General features: G+C 33.7%; 1 protein-coding gene across 1 annotated transcript in view; it reads right to left on the minus strand.

Annotated features, from left to right (window-relative positions):
• The window catches only part of SNX13 (sorting nexin 13), a 66,986-nt gene that overhangs the window by 11,585 nt on the left and 33,605 nt on the right, over window positions 1-21,796 (minus strand). Inside the window, 18 exon segments of the mRNA XM_032181055.1 lie at window positions 453-560; window positions 2,378-2,443; window positions 2,445-2,486; window positions 2,488-2,552; window positions 5,064-5,133; window positions 8,741-8,778; window positions 11,258-11,390; window positions 12,739-12,843; window positions 14,414-14,607; window positions 15,565-15,601; window positions 15,604-15,666; window positions 16,767-16,855; window positions 17,572-17,682; window positions 17,685-17,709; window positions 20,385-20,468; window positions 20,838-20,873; window positions 20,875-20,927; window positions 21,583-21,684. Of these exon segments, the coding sequence (XP_032036946.1) occupies window positions 453-560; window positions 2,378-2,443; window positions 2,445-2,486; window positions 2,488-2,552; window positions 5,064-5,133; window positions 8,741-8,778; window positions 11,258-11,390; window positions 12,739-12,843; window positions 14,414-14,607; window positions 15,565-15,601; window positions 15,604-15,666; window positions 16,767-16,855; window positions 17,572-17,682; window positions 17,685-17,709; window positions 20,385-20,468; window positions 20,838-20,873; window positions 20,875-20,927; window positions 21,583-21,684 (1,421 nt within the window).

Here is a 21,796-nt window from a genome sequence, read left to right on the forward strand (position 1 = left end):
ACACCACACAACACAGCTCAAGGGGAATGAGGGCAGAAACAGCTGAGAATAAACCAAAAGAGCACAGAGATGGCCAACTGACTAGATAATAATAAGTTTAAACTTCTCATGGTATACTGTTGAGTATTTATCTCCATGATTTATTTGGATTAATTCTGTTAGAAAACTATCTGAATTTTTAGATAGCATTAGCTCAAAACTGAACTCCTGAACCTTCCTGTACTAATATTAGGAAGTACTTATGACGTTTCTATGAAATTTCTGTTTATTCAAAATTAAATTTGGCATTTAGTTTCAGCTGGAACACTTACAACAGCATTTTGTTTCGTGCTTTAAAAAAAAAAAAAAACAAAAAAAAAACACACACCACCAACAAAAAATGCTAGCAAGTTATCTACCTTAGGGAAAAAAAAAAAAAAAAAGAATGTCAACCAAAAGACGTAACAGCTTACCTGCAAATATGCATTTAAATCTTTTTTCCTCTTTTCCAAGAATTCTCTGTCCATATTGTTAAATGTCTTTTTGCCAGGAAGTTTCAGTATATTTGCCAGATTTTCAAACTAGAAAAAAAAAAAAAAAAAAAAGATAAAGATTTTCATTCTGTGTTCAAAGGAGGTTCTAATCACCATGTAACCTCAGAAATTATAGGGGTCATTATTTCACATCACCTGTTCTCATCCACCATATAATACCTGGCAAATAATTTCTGCATCAAGACCAGAACTCAGGCACCCTGGAGATGCCAAAATGAAGGTAGGCTGTCAAGAACAAGTACTTGCAAACTCTTGGGACAGTCAAGTGCAAAATTTAATTTCCAAACATACCAAGTGATATTGAGCTTCGAAATACAGACATATGCTAGATTAGTCTACAAGTTATTCATATGTCATCACACCTGCTCAAAACACCGGATTCAAGATTATCATTATTATTTGGGCAGAAGTTGGTAAGGTTATGACTATACATCAAGATAACTTGTACATCTTCCTAAAAGATCTCCAGTGAGTCTTCATTGGAGCTTTTCAATACTAAAAGGTGGCTTATAAAAAAGATGATGAGCAACTTTTTGCTCAGGCAGATAGTGACTGGACAAGGGGGAATGGTTTTAAACTAAAAGAGGGGAGATTTAGATTAGGTGTTTGGAGGAAATTCTTCACTGAGAGGGTGGTGAGGCACTGGAACAGGCTGCCCAAAGAAACTGCAGATACCCCATCCCTGGAGGTGTTCAAGGCCACGTTGGACAAGGACCTGGGCAATCTGATCAAGTGTAGAGACACCACCCATGGCAGGGGGGTTGGAACTAGGTGATCTTTAAGGTCCTTTCTAATTCAAGTCGTTCTACGATTCTGGGAATTCAGTACTTTAAAAAAAAATGACAACTTCACTTAATTTTGGATTGGGTTGCCTATTTCTCACCCCACAAAAAAAAAAATAATAATTCCTGCCCTTTCTATTAATTTTATATAAAAAAATTCTAACATTTATCCATAAGATGTCCAATAAAAGTATCTCAGACATGCACACAAGAAAGTTCAACATACTGGTGACATTGTTGTGTCTGCAAACTCAATAAGAAATTCGATTTTACTTTCAAAATAAAGTAATACTGTTGGGGAGTTTCGGAGATGCTACAAATGAAGCACAAAAATAAGATCAGTAACCCATACCTGTTTCACCAGGTCAGGGATTACTATTAATTTTAATTCAATTTTGAAAAAAAAAAACAAAAAAAAAAATCAGAGAAATACAAAATCTTAGGTTTTACTTTGTACTTCGAGTGAATTACAAGCATCTTGCACATTTTTTTCTTTATTTAAGGATAAGTTGAAGAACATGAGCATACACGTATATCAAATAAAAGAATGTCTAGCAGTACACTGAAATGCCAACATCTGTCCCTTCTGAAACCCACCAACCCTTAACATTTTGCTTAAAACCTAAAATATGTATTTTCCAAGCTGAGTTTTTATTTCTTAATCTCTGTGACAATATAACAGATGAACTGTGCCACTGTTCCAGACCATATAGCACAAAACATTTCACAGTAAAACTTAGGAAAGGGAAGAAAAAAAACAAGTTATTTAGTACCATATCCTTTTATTAAAGCAATCTAATGCCTCAGCATCAGGAACTAAACAGGTGCACCTGTAAAACTGCTTTGTACAAATAACTATTATATTAATGACTTAAAAGTATACCTTAATGCAAAAATAATGTAGAGCTTGAACTCTTGATCTTAACTCACTTTGAGAAAGCCAATACTTATGCCATACCATCACACAGGAAAAAAAAAAAAAAACAAACAAACAACAACAACAACAAAAAACCAGAAACGACCTTCAAAGAAACCTTCAAGGATTTCTGTGAGACAGATTACCTGCTCAGTGATCCTCATATGAAAGTCGTGAAAGTCACTGTAACGCCGATATGTCTTCCATGTCTCTTTCACTGTTTTGATTTCGCCGATGGACTGTGATAGCATACAGTGGCGTATGTCTTGCCATGGTCATTACACACGCCTGCCACAGCATATGGGTCATAGTCAGCATAGACTAGTAGTTTGAAAACAAAAACAAAAAAAAAGGAACAAACAGAAAGAAGGAAGACGAGAGGACACAAACGTGAAGTAAAGAATGTCTGAAATGACAGACTTGAGAGACTAAAATGGACGTGCAAGCAGAAGAGTAAGGCCATCCCTTATTCAAAACACCGCATAAGTGGTACCCCTCCAGAAACTTAAGTTTAATTTATAGACATTAAGTAGCCTTAACGATTGGAGCTTGTCTATCACATGCAAAACATGAAAAAAGAAAAAGAAAAAAAGAAAATAAAAGAACAGGAAAGGTTTCAACACTAAGAATCGAGAACAAATCTTTTAAAAATATTTTAACCTAAAGAATTCAAGATACAGGTGAAAGACAACTATGAAACCAAATGAAATTCCATTCTGCAAAGTACTCTCTAATTATATTTTTTAAAGTCTGCAAATACAGAAGGAATGTGCTAACACTGTAAGCATTCAGTTCTGTTATTAACATCAGCAGTTATTAGCTACAGATAGAAAGTAACCTCCCTACGCTATTTCTCAGTCAAAAGGAACTATATACACACAAATATACACAAATGCTGCCGTCTGCATGTATGCGTACATATGTCTCTGTATATGTGTACACATGCGCACTCAATTTGATTCTCCATAAAATAAATTGAAAGAGACCCTTATCTGAAATAGAAAGAAACATCTTTTTTTCCTCATTGAGTATTTAAATTTCTCTCCCACATTCCTCCCATCCCCATACAGAATTTTTCAAAACTTCAATTTAAACTACAGACTAACTTAAAACCATACTGCATACACCGCACCAATTTAAATTAATGTGCTGTAACTCTAATTATTGAGCCAACAGCTCGTTGAAAATACTTCTTGATTAAGTTCGTGAGTTTGTTAATGCATTTGTGCTCCTACACTTTTCTGCCAAATCATCACTCTAACCTCGTGACATCTTTGAAAAGCAAGGCTGATGCTAAGCAGCCAGTGAGTATCCCTAGAGTAGGGGCAGCTGCTGACAATGCAAGAGTTACATGTTAACAAAATGGAAAACCAGTAATGTAGCATCATCAGCCTTTTTCTTTGGTATCTACCCTCTAGAAGAAGATGAGTACTGAAACCCAAGAGAAAAGAGATAAGCCACGGCCCCATAGCACTGAGCAACCTTATCTGCTGAGCTTACCACTGACCACTCTGCCATGCAGCCACCACACCACAGCTCAGGGTACACTGCAAAGCCAGGAGTGTAGAAAAGAAAGAAGCAGCTCTGAGAAGCCCTACATTGTTTCTTCTAAACCAGTACTTATTTTACAGCACAAAGCAAACTGAATGCTCAAAAATTAAGGAGAAGATCTCACGTACTACCAACAAGCACAGTGAAAGGTAGTGAACAGCATATGAGTGCTGCCTGTAACATCCAGCAAGGCAAGGACTTCTTTCTTGCTCAAATATAAGGTGAAGAGAAAGGAGACATCCACTTTAATCCTATCTTACAGTATGAACATGTACAAAACCCACAGTTCAACTGGAGTATTATGGCCTGACAGTAAGGCTGATAGTTATCAGTATGTGCTGCTAGCAGATATAATAAATTTTAAATAATTTGTGGGTTAGGTTATCTTTTTTTTTTTTTTTTTTTTTTTAAGATCAAAACAATGAAACTTATAAGTTTAATTCAGAAAATAAGTAATGTTTGCAATTGCAAAAAAAATAAAAATTTGTGATTCTTAACTTTTAAAATATTTTGTCCCCTTTTCTGAGGGCTGACTACCTGCATGGATTGTACCATGTTCTTGCACTGGGTTTGAATAATAGAGTTTAATTAAAATGTCAATGAGTTGAATTCACAGCTTATGTCCACTATATAAATGCAAAGTTTTAAAAGTCTATTGCACAAAAAAACTCCACAAAACAAATATCTGAACTGACAAATTAATTTCCTAGTGGAATCTTGTTGAAGTAGAATATTTGTAAATAATACCTGATGTTTATTATTTGCTCTCATGTAATACATTTTTAACTTAATTCTAAGCAAAAGTTTGCTAAAACCAACCAAAAGTGCCACCACTGTAAAAACTGAAGTCACTACTAACAATTAAGCTAAGTCACTCACAAATCAGAGAGAATTATGGGGTGACATAGCAAGAGAAGTAAAAACAGTCAACAATTCAGATGATGTGACTAGAAAAGGGAGTTCACTTTTAGAATTTGTTTCTTTAAATAACTGTAAAAATAAATACTACTCAATATTAAATTTAACAATTATTCACAAACAGGAAAAATAATAATGCTACAAACAGTAAGAATTAAATCACATTTTAGGGTATGGATATACCATCTACGAGCTAAACATACTAATTCTGTATGGAGTTCCATTACATGGACCTAAAGGGAAATATGAATTCAAATGTTTTATGATGTTAAGAAAAAAAGTTTCAGATTTCAAGGGCCTGTAATATTAAAAAAACTCAAAATAAATGTTGGAAAAAAGCAGACATTGTAATGGATTACTTACCAGTATCTGAGATGTATGCATGGAGTTGAACTGTCTCATCAGAAGGGACATTTGAAAGGTCATCTAAGGACTGCATGGTGGGGGAGAGAGGGGAGAAGGAAGAAATGGTCAAGAGAATAAGATCATGAACACATCTCATTTGAGAGATGTTTTTTGATCATTTTAATCAATTTTCAAACTTTCAGTTCAGCATACACTAATAACTTAATGCCCTGTAATAATGAAGCTAAGTTTTTATTACCTGGCTACCAAACCCTTTTTTTTTTTTTTTCCCCACAGCCAATAGGGCCCTTCATTTCCCTCACTCCTCAGTTTCATGTAGTTTGCGGACCACTCTAATATATTTACTACTTTCACTTGATATCTCAGTTTTAACAGAAGTACAGACACAAACAGTCTTTCATTGAACAGTTTCATAAAAAAAAAATGCAAAAAAGAACAGCTAGAGGGATACAAATGTGTTTATAACAGATCTTTTGGTTTTATCTTTATACTGTTCTGTTTCTTTCAAATTAGCACAAAAGCTACAGTGCAGTAGAAGTTTAAAAATTTCTCTACTCTATGTAAAAAAACAACGGTTTCCTCAGGAATATTTTCCCATGTGACAAATAAACAGGCACACCCTTAGGTTAACATCTGTCTCCCTGTTCAGCAATTATTTGTGTGGCCCACGAGGCCAAGAAGGCTAGTGTCATCCTGGTCTGCATCAGAAATAGTATGGCCAGAAGGACTAGGGAAATGTTGTCCCTCAGGACTCAGCACTGGTGAGATCACACATTGAATATTGCGTTCAGTTTTAGGCCTCTCACTACAAGAAGGATATTGAGTTGCTCAAGCGAGTGCAGAAGAGAGCAACAAACCTTGTGAAGGGACTAGAAAACAACACTTACAAGGAGCCAAGGAGCAGCTGAAGGCACTGGAGTTTAGTCTTAAAAAAAAAAAAAAAAAAAAAAAAAAAAGGAGCCTGAGGCCTCATCACTCTCTACAGCTGCTTGAAAGGAGATTGCAATGAGGACAGTGTCTGTCTTTTCTCAGAAGAAAAATGAAAGGACACAAGGAAACTGTCTCAACTTGCAACAACGGAGGTTTCAATTGGATATTACAAAGAATTTCTTCACAGAGAGTGGGCAGCCCAGGGAAGTGGTGGAGCACCCATCCGTGGAGGTTTTTAAGAGACATGTGGATATTGCGCTAAGGGACATGGTTTAGTGGTGGGACTTGGTAGGTCAGGTTGACAGTTGGATGCGACGATCTCACATGTTTTTCCAACCTAGATAATTCTATGATTCTATGAGATGGAGGAGTTATTACAGAAGGTAAATAATAGTCAACTGCTCTAATACTTTGCTTGCTATGAAATATTAACGTTAAACTACTTTTATATGGTTTTGTTTTGTTTTTAAAGCATCACTGATTATTGTTTTCCTGCCTCCCTACATTACCAACCCGACTTTTTTTCCTTAAAACTGCATAGGGTTCAAGCTAATTAATGATCTCCAGAAGCTCAACCCAGACATTTCTGCTGCCATTCAGGGTCTTGAGTGTAATACCTGTGTAACTGCTTCTATTTGTTCAATGCACAAAGAATATATAAAGTTCACATTATGGATGCATTTAGATGAAATCTGCAAGAGCAAATATTCTACAATTGTTTTATACCACAGTGTGCCCTACTAGTCTAGTTTAGTAGATGAATGTGTCAAATTAAAGGCAAAAATTAAGGTGATACTTTTAAACTTTTTCCTCAAAACAGCCTCTTTCAAATGCATTCCTAAATGAAGGTACAGGAGATAAATTTTAAAATGGAAACTTTAGCAAACACTTAACTTCTGTAGCAAAGTATTATACAGAAGAAATTTCTGCAAATAATTGAAATGGTTGAGACTTTTTTTTTGAGATAAAGCAACAGACAGATTGCATTAGTGTGCCCCAATATCTTTGGCATGAGGTACGTTTGCAGGAACAATTAAAAATGCACATATATTAAACGCACACAAATTAAATTAAAATGCAAAAATATCACACCACAACCTAATCTTTTTTAATGCATTGTCATTAGGTGAAAGTACAGACATTCCCTGACCTTTAAAGTAACCTTTCCAAGGTCTATTTTTCTTCATGTAACTAACTAACACAAGGGAGCTATACTATTTATACAGAAGTTTACTTTTGATGTGGAATTGAGCCAGGAAAAACTAATCTACCAGTATTCAAACACCTGTAAAAGCACTGAAAACCCCAAACAGCCCTAAATAATAAGGATTACAGAAAGCAAAAGTTCTGCATAAACAGGGCTTCGTTAGGCACTTCTGCTAGAATGTTTTTCACTCTTTATAAAAATAATAAATGTTGTATTAGGCAACTATACTTTTCAGAACAATAGCAACAAAAATCAAGACTTGGACAAGCATCTTATGCAAATAACCTACTTATATTGCAACAGTACTTGATAAAGGCTTTAAGACTTTCTAGTTTAGTTTGGAAAAGCCAAAAAATTAAGCAGGACATAAGCGCTTGCTAGATGTGCTATAACAAAGAAATCCCTACCCCATAATATAGCATTCTGATATGTCAGGCTAGTTCTAGAAAAAATACTTGAGACGTTTTAAAGATCTTTTTAAGAGAACAGTCCATTGAAAGAATCTCTTCTGAAATGTTATCAGCATTGTATGCAAATTTATAAAAATTTAAAAAAAACATAAGTTTTAATTTCTGCATCAAGAGGATTTTGTGTAAGTTCCATCTGCTGAATCTTATCTTGTTTGTGTTTTTGAAATAAAAAGAGAAAAACAATAGAAAATATCCCAGCTTAAAAAAAAAAAAAAAAAAACCTACATGGAAACATGTTTAGATTGAGAGTAAATGTATTCAAACTGTATTACAAAATTAATTATATTCCTCTGCATGCTAAGCATGATCTGGCTAATACACAGGAACTCTTAAGGAGCTACATAATCCTCCAAGAACGAATTAGAAGAACCTACGAATTACATGAGCCAGGAAATTGCATGCAGATTGCAAGCCTTTCTAAAACTATAAGACTTTCAAAAATACTCTCACATGCACCATCGAGCCTTGCTTATCTTGTGTCTCAGTTAAGAAGAAACAAATAAGAGGGAGGGAAGGAAACGCTTAAAAAAATGTTTAAAAAATTAATACCAAAATGCGAACTTGAAAATGGTCAGAATAGGAAACAAAGATTCATATTTTGGATAGGTAAAATCCAGATACTTGGATGTTTCCAAATCAAGTCCTAATTCAAAAAATTATTAAAAATGCAATTAAATGTCTTGTTTTAGGGTCTATTGGAATTTAATCCTTTGAGATTTCAATATTAAAGGATTTGTTTTCACCTATTATTACCCAACTCTAAAATTCATGTCTATTTATAAAAAGAATAAGGAAGTACGTTTTGCTTAAGTTTACTGTAGTCTACTGATACATTCATTCTGTGAGAAACTATGTAAGAAAATTCATTAAATTCAGGGAAAAGTACAAAGTGGACAGTTTTATCTTACGGATTAAGTGATCCCTTATGTGTCTTTCAATTTGATTCAAGAGCAAGGCAAATTTTTTCAGAAACAAACTGCAACAAAGTAACCCCCCTAATAGTAACATAATTTAAACTATTTTATAACACTTTCTCTACTATTGGGAGGAGGAAAAAAAGTACGTACCAGATTTATGCTGCCAGTAGGAGACCCATTAAAGGATTCTAGGAACAGTGAGGAAGGGGAGAAAAAAAAAGTAAAAACAGGTTAGAAAATTTTCTCCAATACAGGGCCCATATAGAAGAAATAAAAATGTGAAGCCAAAACCTTACGGAAAATTAAACAAGTGTACAACAGTTGTACCTGACATATAAATACCTTCAGTTTCCCAAAATGACATCTAAATGGAGATGTATGGAAGTTTATACAACTATAGATATGAAATAAACACTCCAGAGAACATTTCTTTTTCACTTTAAGCTTGTATCACCACATGAAATTGCTTCACTAAGGAGTCAGTGTAATAGCTGAACGTTTTCCATCAGATTGATGTTTCAGTTAATGAAAAAACTATTTTAGTTGCTGACTTCTTTGGGACCACACTACACTCAAATACTCCCTACCGCCACTAAAAAGAAGTCTGGAGTGACAAAATGGTTCCTAGCTTTGTTAGAAATCAGATTTAAAAAACAGTAATAATTCATGCTGGATATTAAAATGTTCTTCAATAGAAAAAAAAAAAAAACGTACTTCAATTCAATACGCACTGTAACCTGGTAGCAATTTGACCCAAAAGTGTTCATAAGAAAAAGCACTAAGACTTGAGAGTGCTTAAGGAAATAGAACAAAAAAAGGTCAAGAGTTAAGCTAACTGTAGTAACAAGATATACAAAAACAATTTAATTAACATAAGACTGCTAAATAATTTGCTCAGAAAGGATGCATTCTATGTTTTGTCCACTATGTCTAATAAAAACAGACAGCATACTAAAAGACACAGAAACTTTTGAGAAAATGAGGGTACCTGACCTTAACAACAACAAACTTAAAGAAAACTCTTCTCCCCTTCCAGGATAATATGGATAGAAAGGACAAGCCATGTTAACATTCTCAAAGTGAAATAGAGCTAGTATTTCTATCACTCTTACCCTAACAGGACAAAAAATAGCTAAAGATAGTGGTTTGTGTTGTCAGCAGTGCTCTTAAGATTACTAGCAAGCAACCAAATGCTGGTAAATGATGCTAGCAGCAAATTCCAAAATACCACCAGGCAGCATGTATGTTTTCTTTAATTCATCATGCAGTTTGCCTAATCTCAAAAAAAAAAAAAAAAAAAAAAAGCCCATGCTCTCTGATGGACAGATGCAGGGAAAATCTGCTTTCATCCTTTCATCCCTACTCACTCTTAGAGTGAATTAGTTTTTTATTCCGTTATACAATTTATACAGCTTCTTGTTTCTAGTAGCAGGACTGCATCCGATATATTAGCTACTTCATTAAATTACACATTCAAAGGTATTAATTTGTGAATAACCTGACCTGTATCTGATCCAAGACAGATTTTGTCAGAGTTCTCTGGGATTTGTTAAAGAACTTAGAAGACCAAAAAAATCCCAACATTACAGGAAGAAATTAAACGTGATGGAACAAAACTAACACATGAAAATTAATAGTTATATTCACAGAAGTTGCTTAAAATAACTACAGAGAATAAAAACCACTAAACAAAAAGAAGGCAAAAGAACAAGTAGATAAGAATAACTTGGGAACAAATAAAGCAGGTTGTAGAAGTGTTATTAGATATTTTGTATATTATTGTAGGTTTTGCAGAGGCAGTTCCATTAACAGGACTGTTTCAAAACTTAAAGAATATGGTGTAGTAAATACACATTATATTGAAAGTAACTTAAGTGAGAAGAACAAAGCTGATCTTCACAGTTCTAATTCTTCAGGTGTTAACAAAACGTATCACTAGAGCGTAGTAAAGAACACAATCCTCCTTCCATCTTCTAAATTGTTATTAAGAATAATTAAGTTCATATATAACTGTGCTTTAAAGAGGAAATAAATATTTATAAAGGGTTCTGTGTTAAAATTACTCTTGATGCACAATGTTACTTTAAGCGAGTAAAAAAGAAGGAAAGTTCTTAAAATAAGAAATTTCAGAGGAGCTGATAAAAAATCATGGAGAAAAATGTATAAAATGAAACTTCCAAAAGTGAAGGCTCCTTAGTTCCAAGGGGGCGGGGAGATGATAGAGAACGACATCACAACCACACATCTTGAAGTTTCAAGCTTGATTCTTAACCAACAAAAGACTTCACTGACTTTCAGTTTTCCAGAAACCTTTAAAAATCCACATCTCCTATGTACTTATTTCTATTTCCCGGTGAAGAATATAAACATTTTTTTTGAGAAAATTGCAAGTGAAAGAGTTGCAACACTTATTTTAGTGACACACTCATGACTAAGACTTGGAAAAAAAAATTACACAAAGTTAATAAAGTTAAGAAAAACTTGTTTAAACTCCCAGAACAATTTACATAAAAACACAAACCAAAAAAAAAAAAAAACAACACTAATTTAAAATCCTGTACAAACCTTTTGATTTTATCAAAAACAGTGTGGACAATGTTCTTCATTTCATTTTAAAGGAGAAAAAGAATACACCCAGAAAATCTCCCATACAGGTAGACAGCTCACCTCCTTCCCCGTCATCTGATCCTCTGAAACTAGGATCCTTTAGCATATCCAGCTCAGCTAACATGCGCACATACAATACATTCTGTTTGAACGAAGGGTAGAATCTTTCATCTCGCAGCATCAATTCATACACCTTATTGAAATAAAAATACATTGGAAATATATATATGTATTTTATATATATATTTTTAATTAGACAAGCTTTCATCAATAATACAGGAAAGGCATAACACATTACTTTCCTGAAGATTTCCAGTTCAGCCAACACTGTGTAATCACAAAGATTTAATCTACATCACAAATATTTAATCACATCATCTCAAAAATTTGTCTGTGTAGCCTGAACAGTAACATACTGCTTTCCTGCTATATTGACATGTTCTTTTTTTTCAGTGTCATCATATCCAATCCCCCAACTACCTACCCAACCAGTTACAAAAACAACCTTATCATGAAGATAACTAGCAATTTAAGTACATATGAATTTCAAAAGGAGAAATACATAGAACATGATATCTTAATCCCCTACAAAATTGTCTTCAGTGACTATGATCTTCACTCGCTATTTTTTAAGCAGTACTTTGCAGCAGTCAATGTATATATATATATATACACACATATACAGAAATATTTGTGCATGGTAGGAACAAATTTGTACAAGTCCAATCACCTGGTAAGAATGCCAAAAAAAAATCATGCGGGTTTGAGGATGTCAATTTTGTAATACATGAAAATTTTACATTCTCTTCAGCAGATATCACATGCAAGGCCCTTATAATAATCTACTTTGAGCAATGTAGTTTTAACAATGTTTTCATTATTATTAAATGAGTACAAAGTGATTCTAAGTTCTACAGCTCATATCGTTAATTTTTAATAGAAATGAGTATATGAAGTTAATGACCTAAAAATCGTTAAAAACCTCTCAGACTGGATATGTAATTTACTGAAAGAACATCAATTATTTACTTGTTAATATCTATATATATTAGACTTGAGTGATAAAGTCAGTGCATGAAGGCATGAAGGTATTGATAAGATTTTATCTTCAATACTTGCTGCTGCTTCTGAGTGTTAAACTGTGCAGCCTGGCAGAAACAGAGCAGTCAAATTTCTTAAAAGAAATAAAACTAAATATAGTAATACACTTATACCCCCTTTGAAAAAGAAAGCTTTTTCAAAGCAGACCAAAATTGTACCACTTAGCCATTATTCTGCATAGGCACATTTTCTTAGATTGGTGCATAAACACAAATCAACCCATAATTTTAACCCGCCCATTACTTTGAAAATCACAGGCTACATAAGGCCAAGCAAAAGATGACAATTTAGAATATTATTTTATAGAATATGAAAGTAGTTAAACAGGTTTTAGGTTTCTGATAACGTTGAGTTTCTTGATCCTCTTGAATGGCTGTAGTGAAGTTTAATGCATTATAGCCTTAACAACTCCTATGAAATACAGGATAAATAGAGTATACCTTTCTTTGAATGTCATCAAAGATTTCAGGTGTTGGATCCTCATGGTTCAGTGTTTCTGCCAGTTTTGCTACTAAGTTGTCATCAATATTAACTCTTGGAGATGCCTGTCAAGAGATCTAAATCAACTTTCACAGAATAAAAATAAGCATTTTTCCCCCCCCAAACAAAATCCAATGCAATTCTGCAATTCTCTAGGCAAAATGCATTTCTGCTTGATGAGTATATCCAGGTCATGAAACTGTCTAGAACACAAAACAGGAGTCAGAATTAAAAAAAAGATGAAATTCGGACTGTGTGTTTGAAACTCAGAACTTTAAAGAGTACTAACAAACATTTCAAAAAACAATTTATGCACATCCCAGCTGTGCATCCCAATTGTTCAAAGCAATATCCCAACTAGATTTACTCAGACTTAAACACAAGTTCTATTTATTCATGATCAGAAGATCCAGATTCAGAAATGAAGAACAACCCAGAGAAAAAAAAAAAAAATGTAAATGGATGAAGTCCTAAAGAGTCTAAGGAAAAACTAACAGCTTGCCAGTTCTACTAATTCCTGCAGACTACTAGGAACAGCAAGCACAGTAGCTTCTTATACAGACTGTATTACAGCTACCAGAAGAGACAACATATAGCATCCATCAGATTCACAGTCGTCCTTTGATATGACACATTTCATGCTAGTGCTTACTGAGCATTCATTTAGGTAGGCCCAAGCTCACATACTTTCTCATTTTCTGCAACAGACACAGAAGCCAACACTGAACCAGACCCAACATAGCTAGCTGCTCACTTGATCTATTTAGCACACCTGAGAGGCCAAGTTTGTTGGCTTTAGAATAAACTCTGGGATTAGGAACTTCTGACTTTGAACTGGTATGTGTTCAGTCAGCTCACAAAAACAGTAGAGCAAGCTCTGGATAGTCCATAGAAGACCCTGCTGATATTCTATTGAGGTGAAAAAACAAAGTGAAAGAAAAGATGCAGAAAGGGAAACATTACAACAGATTTGAGGGATAATTTGCTGAGGGAAGCTTTCTAAAGTGAGCTGAATAGTGATTTTTATGCATACACAAATTCAGAAAAAAGATGCTTTGTTCATAGAAGTTGACAAGTGTTTTATTCCACTGAACACTTCATTGGGAACATTAAAGCTTTGCCTATCAAAAGGTATTTAACAGGGTGATATTTGTGCAACATATACAGGCATTTGCAGAGGCACGGGAATTTATTTTGTTTCAAAGCCCAACCTGAATCTGTGCTTGTACACATATGAAATGGCTTTTGTTTTATTTCTTTTATTTATTATTTTTTTCTTAATCTAGGGAAAATGGGGGTAGCAGGGTGAGAGAGAAGGCAGTGTAAAAGGAAGGGAAGGGAAAAAGGGAAACATACACTATGGGAATTTATCTTCTTTTTTGTCTTCACACTTTCTTTAGTTTTTCCTCTATATTGTCCCTCAAAAGCATACTTTCTAGAATACAATGCATTTATAAGATAGCCAAAAAAAGGAGAACTTTGACCGCTTGACATAACAAAAGAGAAGATATGCAGGTAACACCTTAAGTGTTAGTTTGTAAAGAAACTACTACATCAAATCCATTTCACATTAATGTAGCCAGACAACTATTTGTACAAAAAGTTTCAAACAATTTAGAAATACATTATTCCTACCTTTTCTGATAAATATTGCTCATAAACTCCAACCGCAGCTGCTCTTAATAGACCCTTGGTTTGATTAGTTTGATGCTTTCCATCTTTTTGCCGGCTTTGAAGTACCTCCAGCTGTTGCTGTGCTGTAACCCTGTATCCTTCCACTGTCATCCAGAAAAACAGATGTGCTTGGCCACCAGTCTGCTGCATGTAATCTACACGAACACAGAAAACAGGCAACATACAAGCATAGTTATAATTTCACACCTTAAAGGAAAAATTCTCTAAGATGTGAACTAAGTTCTCCAGGATCTGGTTATACATCTAGAATAGTTGTCATCTGGAGTGAAAAAACCAGAAACTACTATATAGATGATATTGGTGATAATAATTAAAAAAAAAAAAATGGGAACAGAGTCTAGAACTAAGCAGCTAATCTTAAAATGCACAAGTAAAAACTGATCAATCACTACCATGTGGATAACAGGCTTGTACAGCATGACAGGAGTTGAGAGGAAATCCAAACTGGAATTCTAATCAATCACATACATCTACTACATTAAAAGAACTATCAGCAACAAAAAAAAGACAATTGACACTCTCAGCAATGACAATTAGCATTATTCATTTAGAGAAAAGCATCAAGCACTACAAAATAATAAATATGAATTACACAACCTTTAAGCCATCTATCAAATTTCTTTTTTATATGGTTAAAAAGTACATTGATTACAAGGCTACTGAGTTCTCTGAGAACTTAAAATACAGCAGTAATTTACCTTCAGTCTTGTCATTAGTTCCATTAGTTTCGCTGAGAGCCAGTGAAAGGCAAAAAATAGCAATTAAGATTCAGAGTCATTCCAAATATGAAACTGAGCAATTCTGCAATGATTCTTCTCTAAACAGAACAAACTTCTTCACTAACAGACCAAGAACGATTGCAGATCAGTCTTAAGGAGAGATTAGTATTGAAATGAGCTTCGTGGAAGTATTCAGAAGCACTAAGTATGGTGCTCTGAACAGATAATTATAGAACCATTTGCAAAAAAGGTTTTGTGTTTCCTCTGTCTTACATATAGCTTTCAGTAGATACTTAGGTACAAGTAAACAAACCTGTGAGCTAGGATAGTCTTTCTAAATAGAAAAAATCAGAAAAAAAAATTAATACTTACCCATAAAAAATTGTAGTGCAACATTGGTCTACCAGAATATGGGTCCAGAGGGACTGTGCAAAGTTTTCCAAAGTTTGCTGCCAGTTTCACAGTATCTATTTCCTGTAAGACACAGTTCAGCATGTTCATTGTTTTTAAATTAGGTTACCATAAATCAGACATAATAAAAAACTTATTTATGTTGTAGACAATAAGCAGCCTCTCAAAGCTTAATTATTTTTACAGTCACTAATAAGAAGGTCATCTTCTCATAACTATTTTACTTCTCATAATTCAAACATGGAAGATTGCTGCTGTATGAGGGGCTGGCTTTTACACATTCATGTAACATTCATGTAATGATATACAAGTCAAATTAAACCCCAATATCTCCCTACTGGTTACGGTAGAATGAAAATGAACTGAGATTAATTAATATCAGAATTTGATGGGGTGCAGGTCACCACAACTTAAACTCATCTCTGTCCACTTTCTTCTGCTAATTAGACATTTCTTGGTATTGCAGTAGCACTTCAGGGTCCAACCATAAAATATTTTAAACATTTTAACAGTCAATATGCACAAGATTACATTATCACAGAGCCACACTGAGGTCCAATTAAGAGAGTCAATAAACTAGGCAAAGTCAAACATACCGACTCTGTAATAAATACAAAACAAAACAAACAATTAAGCAGAACAAGATCAGGTTCTGAAATTTGACATCCAATTCTCATAAATATTCCAAGTATTGACAAAATACAATACGTAATAAGGCACCACAAAATAATCACCAAGTGGTACCTTTATCAACAAGTTAAGAGAACTTTGCCAGAGATTAAACTTGAGACACAATAGGTATGCACTGAAGCAACAAAAAGAACTAAATATAGGTGTAGAAATACAAAGATTTACCATCTATACACCATTTCAGTTCATCTCTTATACTGAATATATGGGAATAATATAATTTGTAATGGCATATCTAAACTACTAAATCCAGAATCTAAAACTCACTAAACATGTGAACCTTTAGAAAATGTCTCCATGTTAAAATTGCAAATCAAAAAAAAAAGAAGTGAGTTTTACAATGTATGCCTGTAATTGCATGCTCCAAGCCATGTCTCAAAAAGCAGGAATCCAAAAGCAAAAAGCCAGACTGAACTGGTAAGTCATCTGCAACATCACTCTTTCAGAATCAAAAATCATTCTAAAATACTTACTTTTCCTGACTGCAACCTCTGAATTCTTGAATCACATACTTTAATAACATATAATAAACTGTTTATTTGATTTTTTATAGTGTTGATATCTGAAAAAAAAAAAAAGTAATGCAGATGAGTATGCAAACTCTTGTCCTGAAATACTTAAAATACTTTCATAAAATACTTAAAATTCAGGCTGGGGCTTCAAGAAACCTGGCCTAGTGGAAGGTGTCCCTGACCATGGTAGGAGGGCTGGAACTAGATGATACATAAGGGTCTCTTCCAACCCAAACCATTCTGTGATTCTATGATCCTACTTTAAAAAAAATCAGAGCAATGACACCACATACGAAACACGTCAGCTTTGCAGAGAAAGTTTTTTCAGTTTAACTATTCTACCCAATAGAAATGAACAAGAATTCTTCTCTTCCCATTTCAGATTAACTGTTAAGTGACTACCCATTAATAACCAAAGTATTACTGAAATTTAGAACTAACTGTAAGTTTTAATTCAGCAGAAGTATACATATAACTAATTTAACTAATTTGTAACTACATTAAAAAAAGAAAAAAGAAAAAAAAAAATAGGTACTAGCTAATTCCTTCCTACAAAAATAAAATCCAGATGGTAAGAGACCTATTTTTAAACACATACCATCCAAGGTTTACCACTTTTATATATATACATATATATAAAACAATTTAACAACAAACTATTTATACTATATTTTATCAGTTTGCATTTTCTGAAATTTTGGAATATTCTTCAGGGTTCACACTGGTAAACACACTCAATATTTTGTTAAATAATACAGTACTAAACCATCTCCCGCTGTATCTAGAGATCGAAGATATTGCAGTTCTTCACTTGCTTTATCTTTCACTGCTTCCAACTCTCCTATATTATCACTTAATTTAATAATATTCATAAAGCCTCATAGTTACAGTTGGAATCACGAATCTGGAAAAAAAAAAAATCAGTGTGAATAATGTAAAGCCGGTGAAAGCACATTAACATTATAAATTATTTCAGTGTCAACACTGCAAAATGGAATTTTGAAGACATTTTGATGCTTCTAAATCTTCCTTGGTGCTAAAATTTTATATATTTCAAAATTAGATAAACTCTGAGAGAAGCACAATTTTTTCATAAGTTCAAATGATAAATGAGACTGGACATCTGTAAGCTATCTACATATTTTTACTCTCTACATTTGTGGGTCCATGGTTATCATTCTGTCTCACAGAGCAGCCCTGCCTTGCAAACACAACCAAACTGCCTCTAAGTGAGAGTCAGCACCACTAGATGACTCCCTCCTGCACTACATAATACGATCCCAAACCTCACATGCCCTTCATTCCGCTGTTCTGTAACCAGTTTTAGGATACAATCACCTAGGCACCTGACTGCTTTTTCCCAATACACAGAAAAAAGTTATCAGAATATTAAAAAAAATCAGCTTGAATTTATCTCTGGCAGACATCTAAGTCCTGCTCAAAGCAGGATTCAATTCAGAGCCTTCATATTAAACTGTGTAAAAGCTTGAATGTAACCTGCTTCACTTTTTTCCATGACTCAAAGGAAAGCTGCTTTTTAAAATTGATGGACGAGTAAAGAATGTAAAAAGGAATTGGAAAAAAAAGAATGAAATAAAGGTCGTCAAGGACACGATAAAAATGTTGCAAGGTAGGGGATAAATTAGAAGGAACAGGGCAAAAGAATCATGCTTGGTAGAATAAATGGACCAAGAAAGAAGAAACATGCATACAGTCCAAATCTGTTTCACTCCTCTCATTTTCAAGAGGTACAGCAAAGCCACCTGGAAAGCGTCATTGTACTTAAAGATCTGCCCCAAACCCATTAACCTTCTTCTGCTATTTCCCATCTCCCATAAATAAAAAAAAAAAAAAAAAGTAGGCAGAAATTGACCAGAACACTGAAAAGGTTTCAACTTTGCCAAGGGCCCCTGCAACTGTATGTGTTCCCCATGTAAGGGTTTTTTAAGATACAGAATTACAAAAGCAATTAAAACATTCTACTATGTAACCACAACCTAGTGGAATAAAAATTGGGAAATGTCTGAACTAACATCCCCTCAGAAACCCTAATTCTGATACCCTTATAAATACTATTAAGCTATTTTAATGCATACTATCATATCCAGGATTGCAGTCCTAGAATTGGCATAAGATGAACCTAGCCTGCTCTAGGGACTCTCAGGAATTTGTGGAAGTGCAGGAAGCCTGCTTGCGCTGCTCACATCATTGGAAACTGCCTTATGAATGCAGCATGGGGAATCTCAGGATGGCTGGCAGCTTTACAGCATGCATACACAGGTGGAGAGGGCTGAAGTCTAATGCTGCCTTTAGTATCTAAAGAGGAGTGGCTGAAATCACATTACCCATCTTTCATAAATGCTCATTTTGGTATGGAAACATTGCACCTGGTCTGCACTACCAAAGTGCATTGACATGAGCTGCACAGAGAAAAGAGAATGTAGTGCAGATATCTTTGGTTTAAGTTAATGGAAAAAACTTCTAAGAAATATTTTTTTTCTAAAGTAACAGGTACAAATAGTAGAACTTTAAACATTATTTTTTTAATGAATATAATGACAAAGAGAACTTGTATTTAACTTCTAATATTATAGTTTTATGTTTGTTTGTTTTTAAGAGAAATAGTATCAGACTATGTATGGTACGCATAGAAATGTAGTATTAAACATCTCATTCTCAATAATATTTTTTTTTATTTGAGTCTGATTTTATGTCAAAAGTTCCCATATGAATTAGAATTTCAGTCATATCAACTCCTGACCTTAATTTTCTGCAATCATCTTCATTCTGTAAGGCTTGTACTAAATTTTTGGAAGTGTTTATTCTTCCTTTTATTCCCTGAGTATTTACTTCCCCATCTCAAAGAAATTATGAAAAGTAATATTTGGGCCATCATCATAACAGAAAAACTTTATAAAAGCTTCAGAATTCTATCTTTGGATACAGTCGGGGGGCAGTGCTCAGTAAATAAAGAAAGAGGACAAGTTACAAAAAAAGAATATGTGTAGGAGGATAGGGGAAACAAAAATTGAAATGCTTGGTGCACATGAGCAGCGGTAATTTTTCCATTTCACGTTCCTGCAGAAGCAACGTGAAAACTTTTACATAAAACAGAGGTGGCCAGACTGAAGGAACATTGTACATGTACACCTGAAGCAATTTCACGTTAAGAATTTTTAGTCTGAAATCCAGAGGTGTTTTCAGCATAGTTACTGAATGCACACATTAAGAGTAAGATACACAAATAAAAGTACAGAGGTCTTGCAGAAAGTTTAAAAAAAAAAAACTTGACTAGTGACATAACAAGGGACAATGAATTTTAAGTGCAAGTTTTAACTTGCATTATCAGACAATAACATTAATTAAAATGTAAATGCTCTATTTACATTATTTTAGTATATACTTTTTTTCTGCAGGTCTATTTAGAGAGATGTCAAAGTAAAGATTTTGTTTCTTCCCATTCAGTTAAATTATTAATAATTAAGGATAATAATAATACCTGCCATGATCACAGGGAACAACGTAAGTAAAGGCTTATATAAAAATATTCTGGAAATATGAAGTCATGATAAATCTTACCATCCATATGACATACTGATTAATATAATCAGGATCACTGAGCTGGTTTATTAATGGAAGAAGAATCCCTCGGGAGAGGATTTCCTGAAAAAAAAAAAAAATAATTAATCACTTTAATGTATTTACTCATAAAAATACTAAGTGCGACAATCTAAAAATCACTGTTACCAATGCTAAAGAAAAAGCATGTAATAGCAATTATCATTTAATGGGAAGATATTAATACCTCAAGAAAACAACATACATTTTTACATGCTTTTCTAGTGTTGCTAGAGCTGAAAAAAAACTTGGGAAACATATCAGGCAAACTGTTCCCTGCTATTAAATACTTTTCAAAGTGTTCACTTAAAATAATCTAATGTTAACTTAAAACAATTAAAAAATAAAGTAAAAAAATGAGCAGCTTTAAAAATTTTTATGACATTAAAGCAAAGAATTAGGATGACTATTTACCCTGACAAAGTATCGCATGATCTTGTTCTGGAAGTCCTCCAGGAGGTAGCAATATATACAGTAAAACCTCACACAGATCCCTTAGGAATCCTAGTGAGGGAGAACAAAACAAAAAACAAACACAAAATTCTCAGCATAATTGTGCATTATATTGTTTTTCATCCTACCTGATAACATAAATACCAACTGATAAATCCTTAAAATAAAATTCAAACATACAGCTATATAGTCCAAGCATTATAGTTACACCTTTCAGACTGAATATAAGCAGCACTGACATAAAATCAAACTGAGGCAGTTCTACAGAGTCCATAAAGCCAAGAAAAAAGAGCCATATTACAAGGAATTCCAATATACTTTCTTTCATTAACATATATAGATTGTTTTTCCATCCTGCATACTTTGCCAATAAACTGATTTCCCATGAAATTAAGATTATGGAGTGGTAAAATGGATGAGATATCTAATAAAAAAAAAAAAAAAAAGCAAAACAAATATCTTCAAAGCCACCCTTCCCTGTCAGAAAAACAGTTTGAAAGTATTTTTTTCTAATGAAAAGATGGATAGCTCCATATATACACACTTAAAATACTAATATGCACAAATCAGAGGAAATAAGACATTGTAAATAATCATGCTTTGAAAGTCACATGCTAAGGCTTCAGTATTTATTCATATTTGTAACTTCATAGTATTTTAATTCAGTCTGCTATACTAAAATAGCTTCAGAAGAATATTGAAAGACCTTCTTCATCTTTGGGAGAAGTGCAGACTAGGTCACGACAGACTTCTTTTTCCATTTCAACTTCAACCTCAAAGAATGTATCTACAAGTTCCTCAGCTTGGTCTACACAAAAGAAAATAAAAGAAAAATTTTTATGTAAAGATCAGAAATTTGAGAGTAAACGATTAATAAAAAAGCCAAATATTTCACACAAGTAAGATGCTTGCCAACTTAA

Source organism: Aythya fuligula, chromosome 2, assembly GCF_009819795.1.
Source record: "Aythya fuligula isolate bAytFul2 chromosome 2, bAytFul2.pri, whole genome shotgun sequence".
Taxonomy (NCBI): Eukaryota; Metazoa; Chordata; class Aves; order Anseriformes; family Anatidae; genus Aythya; species Aythya fuligula.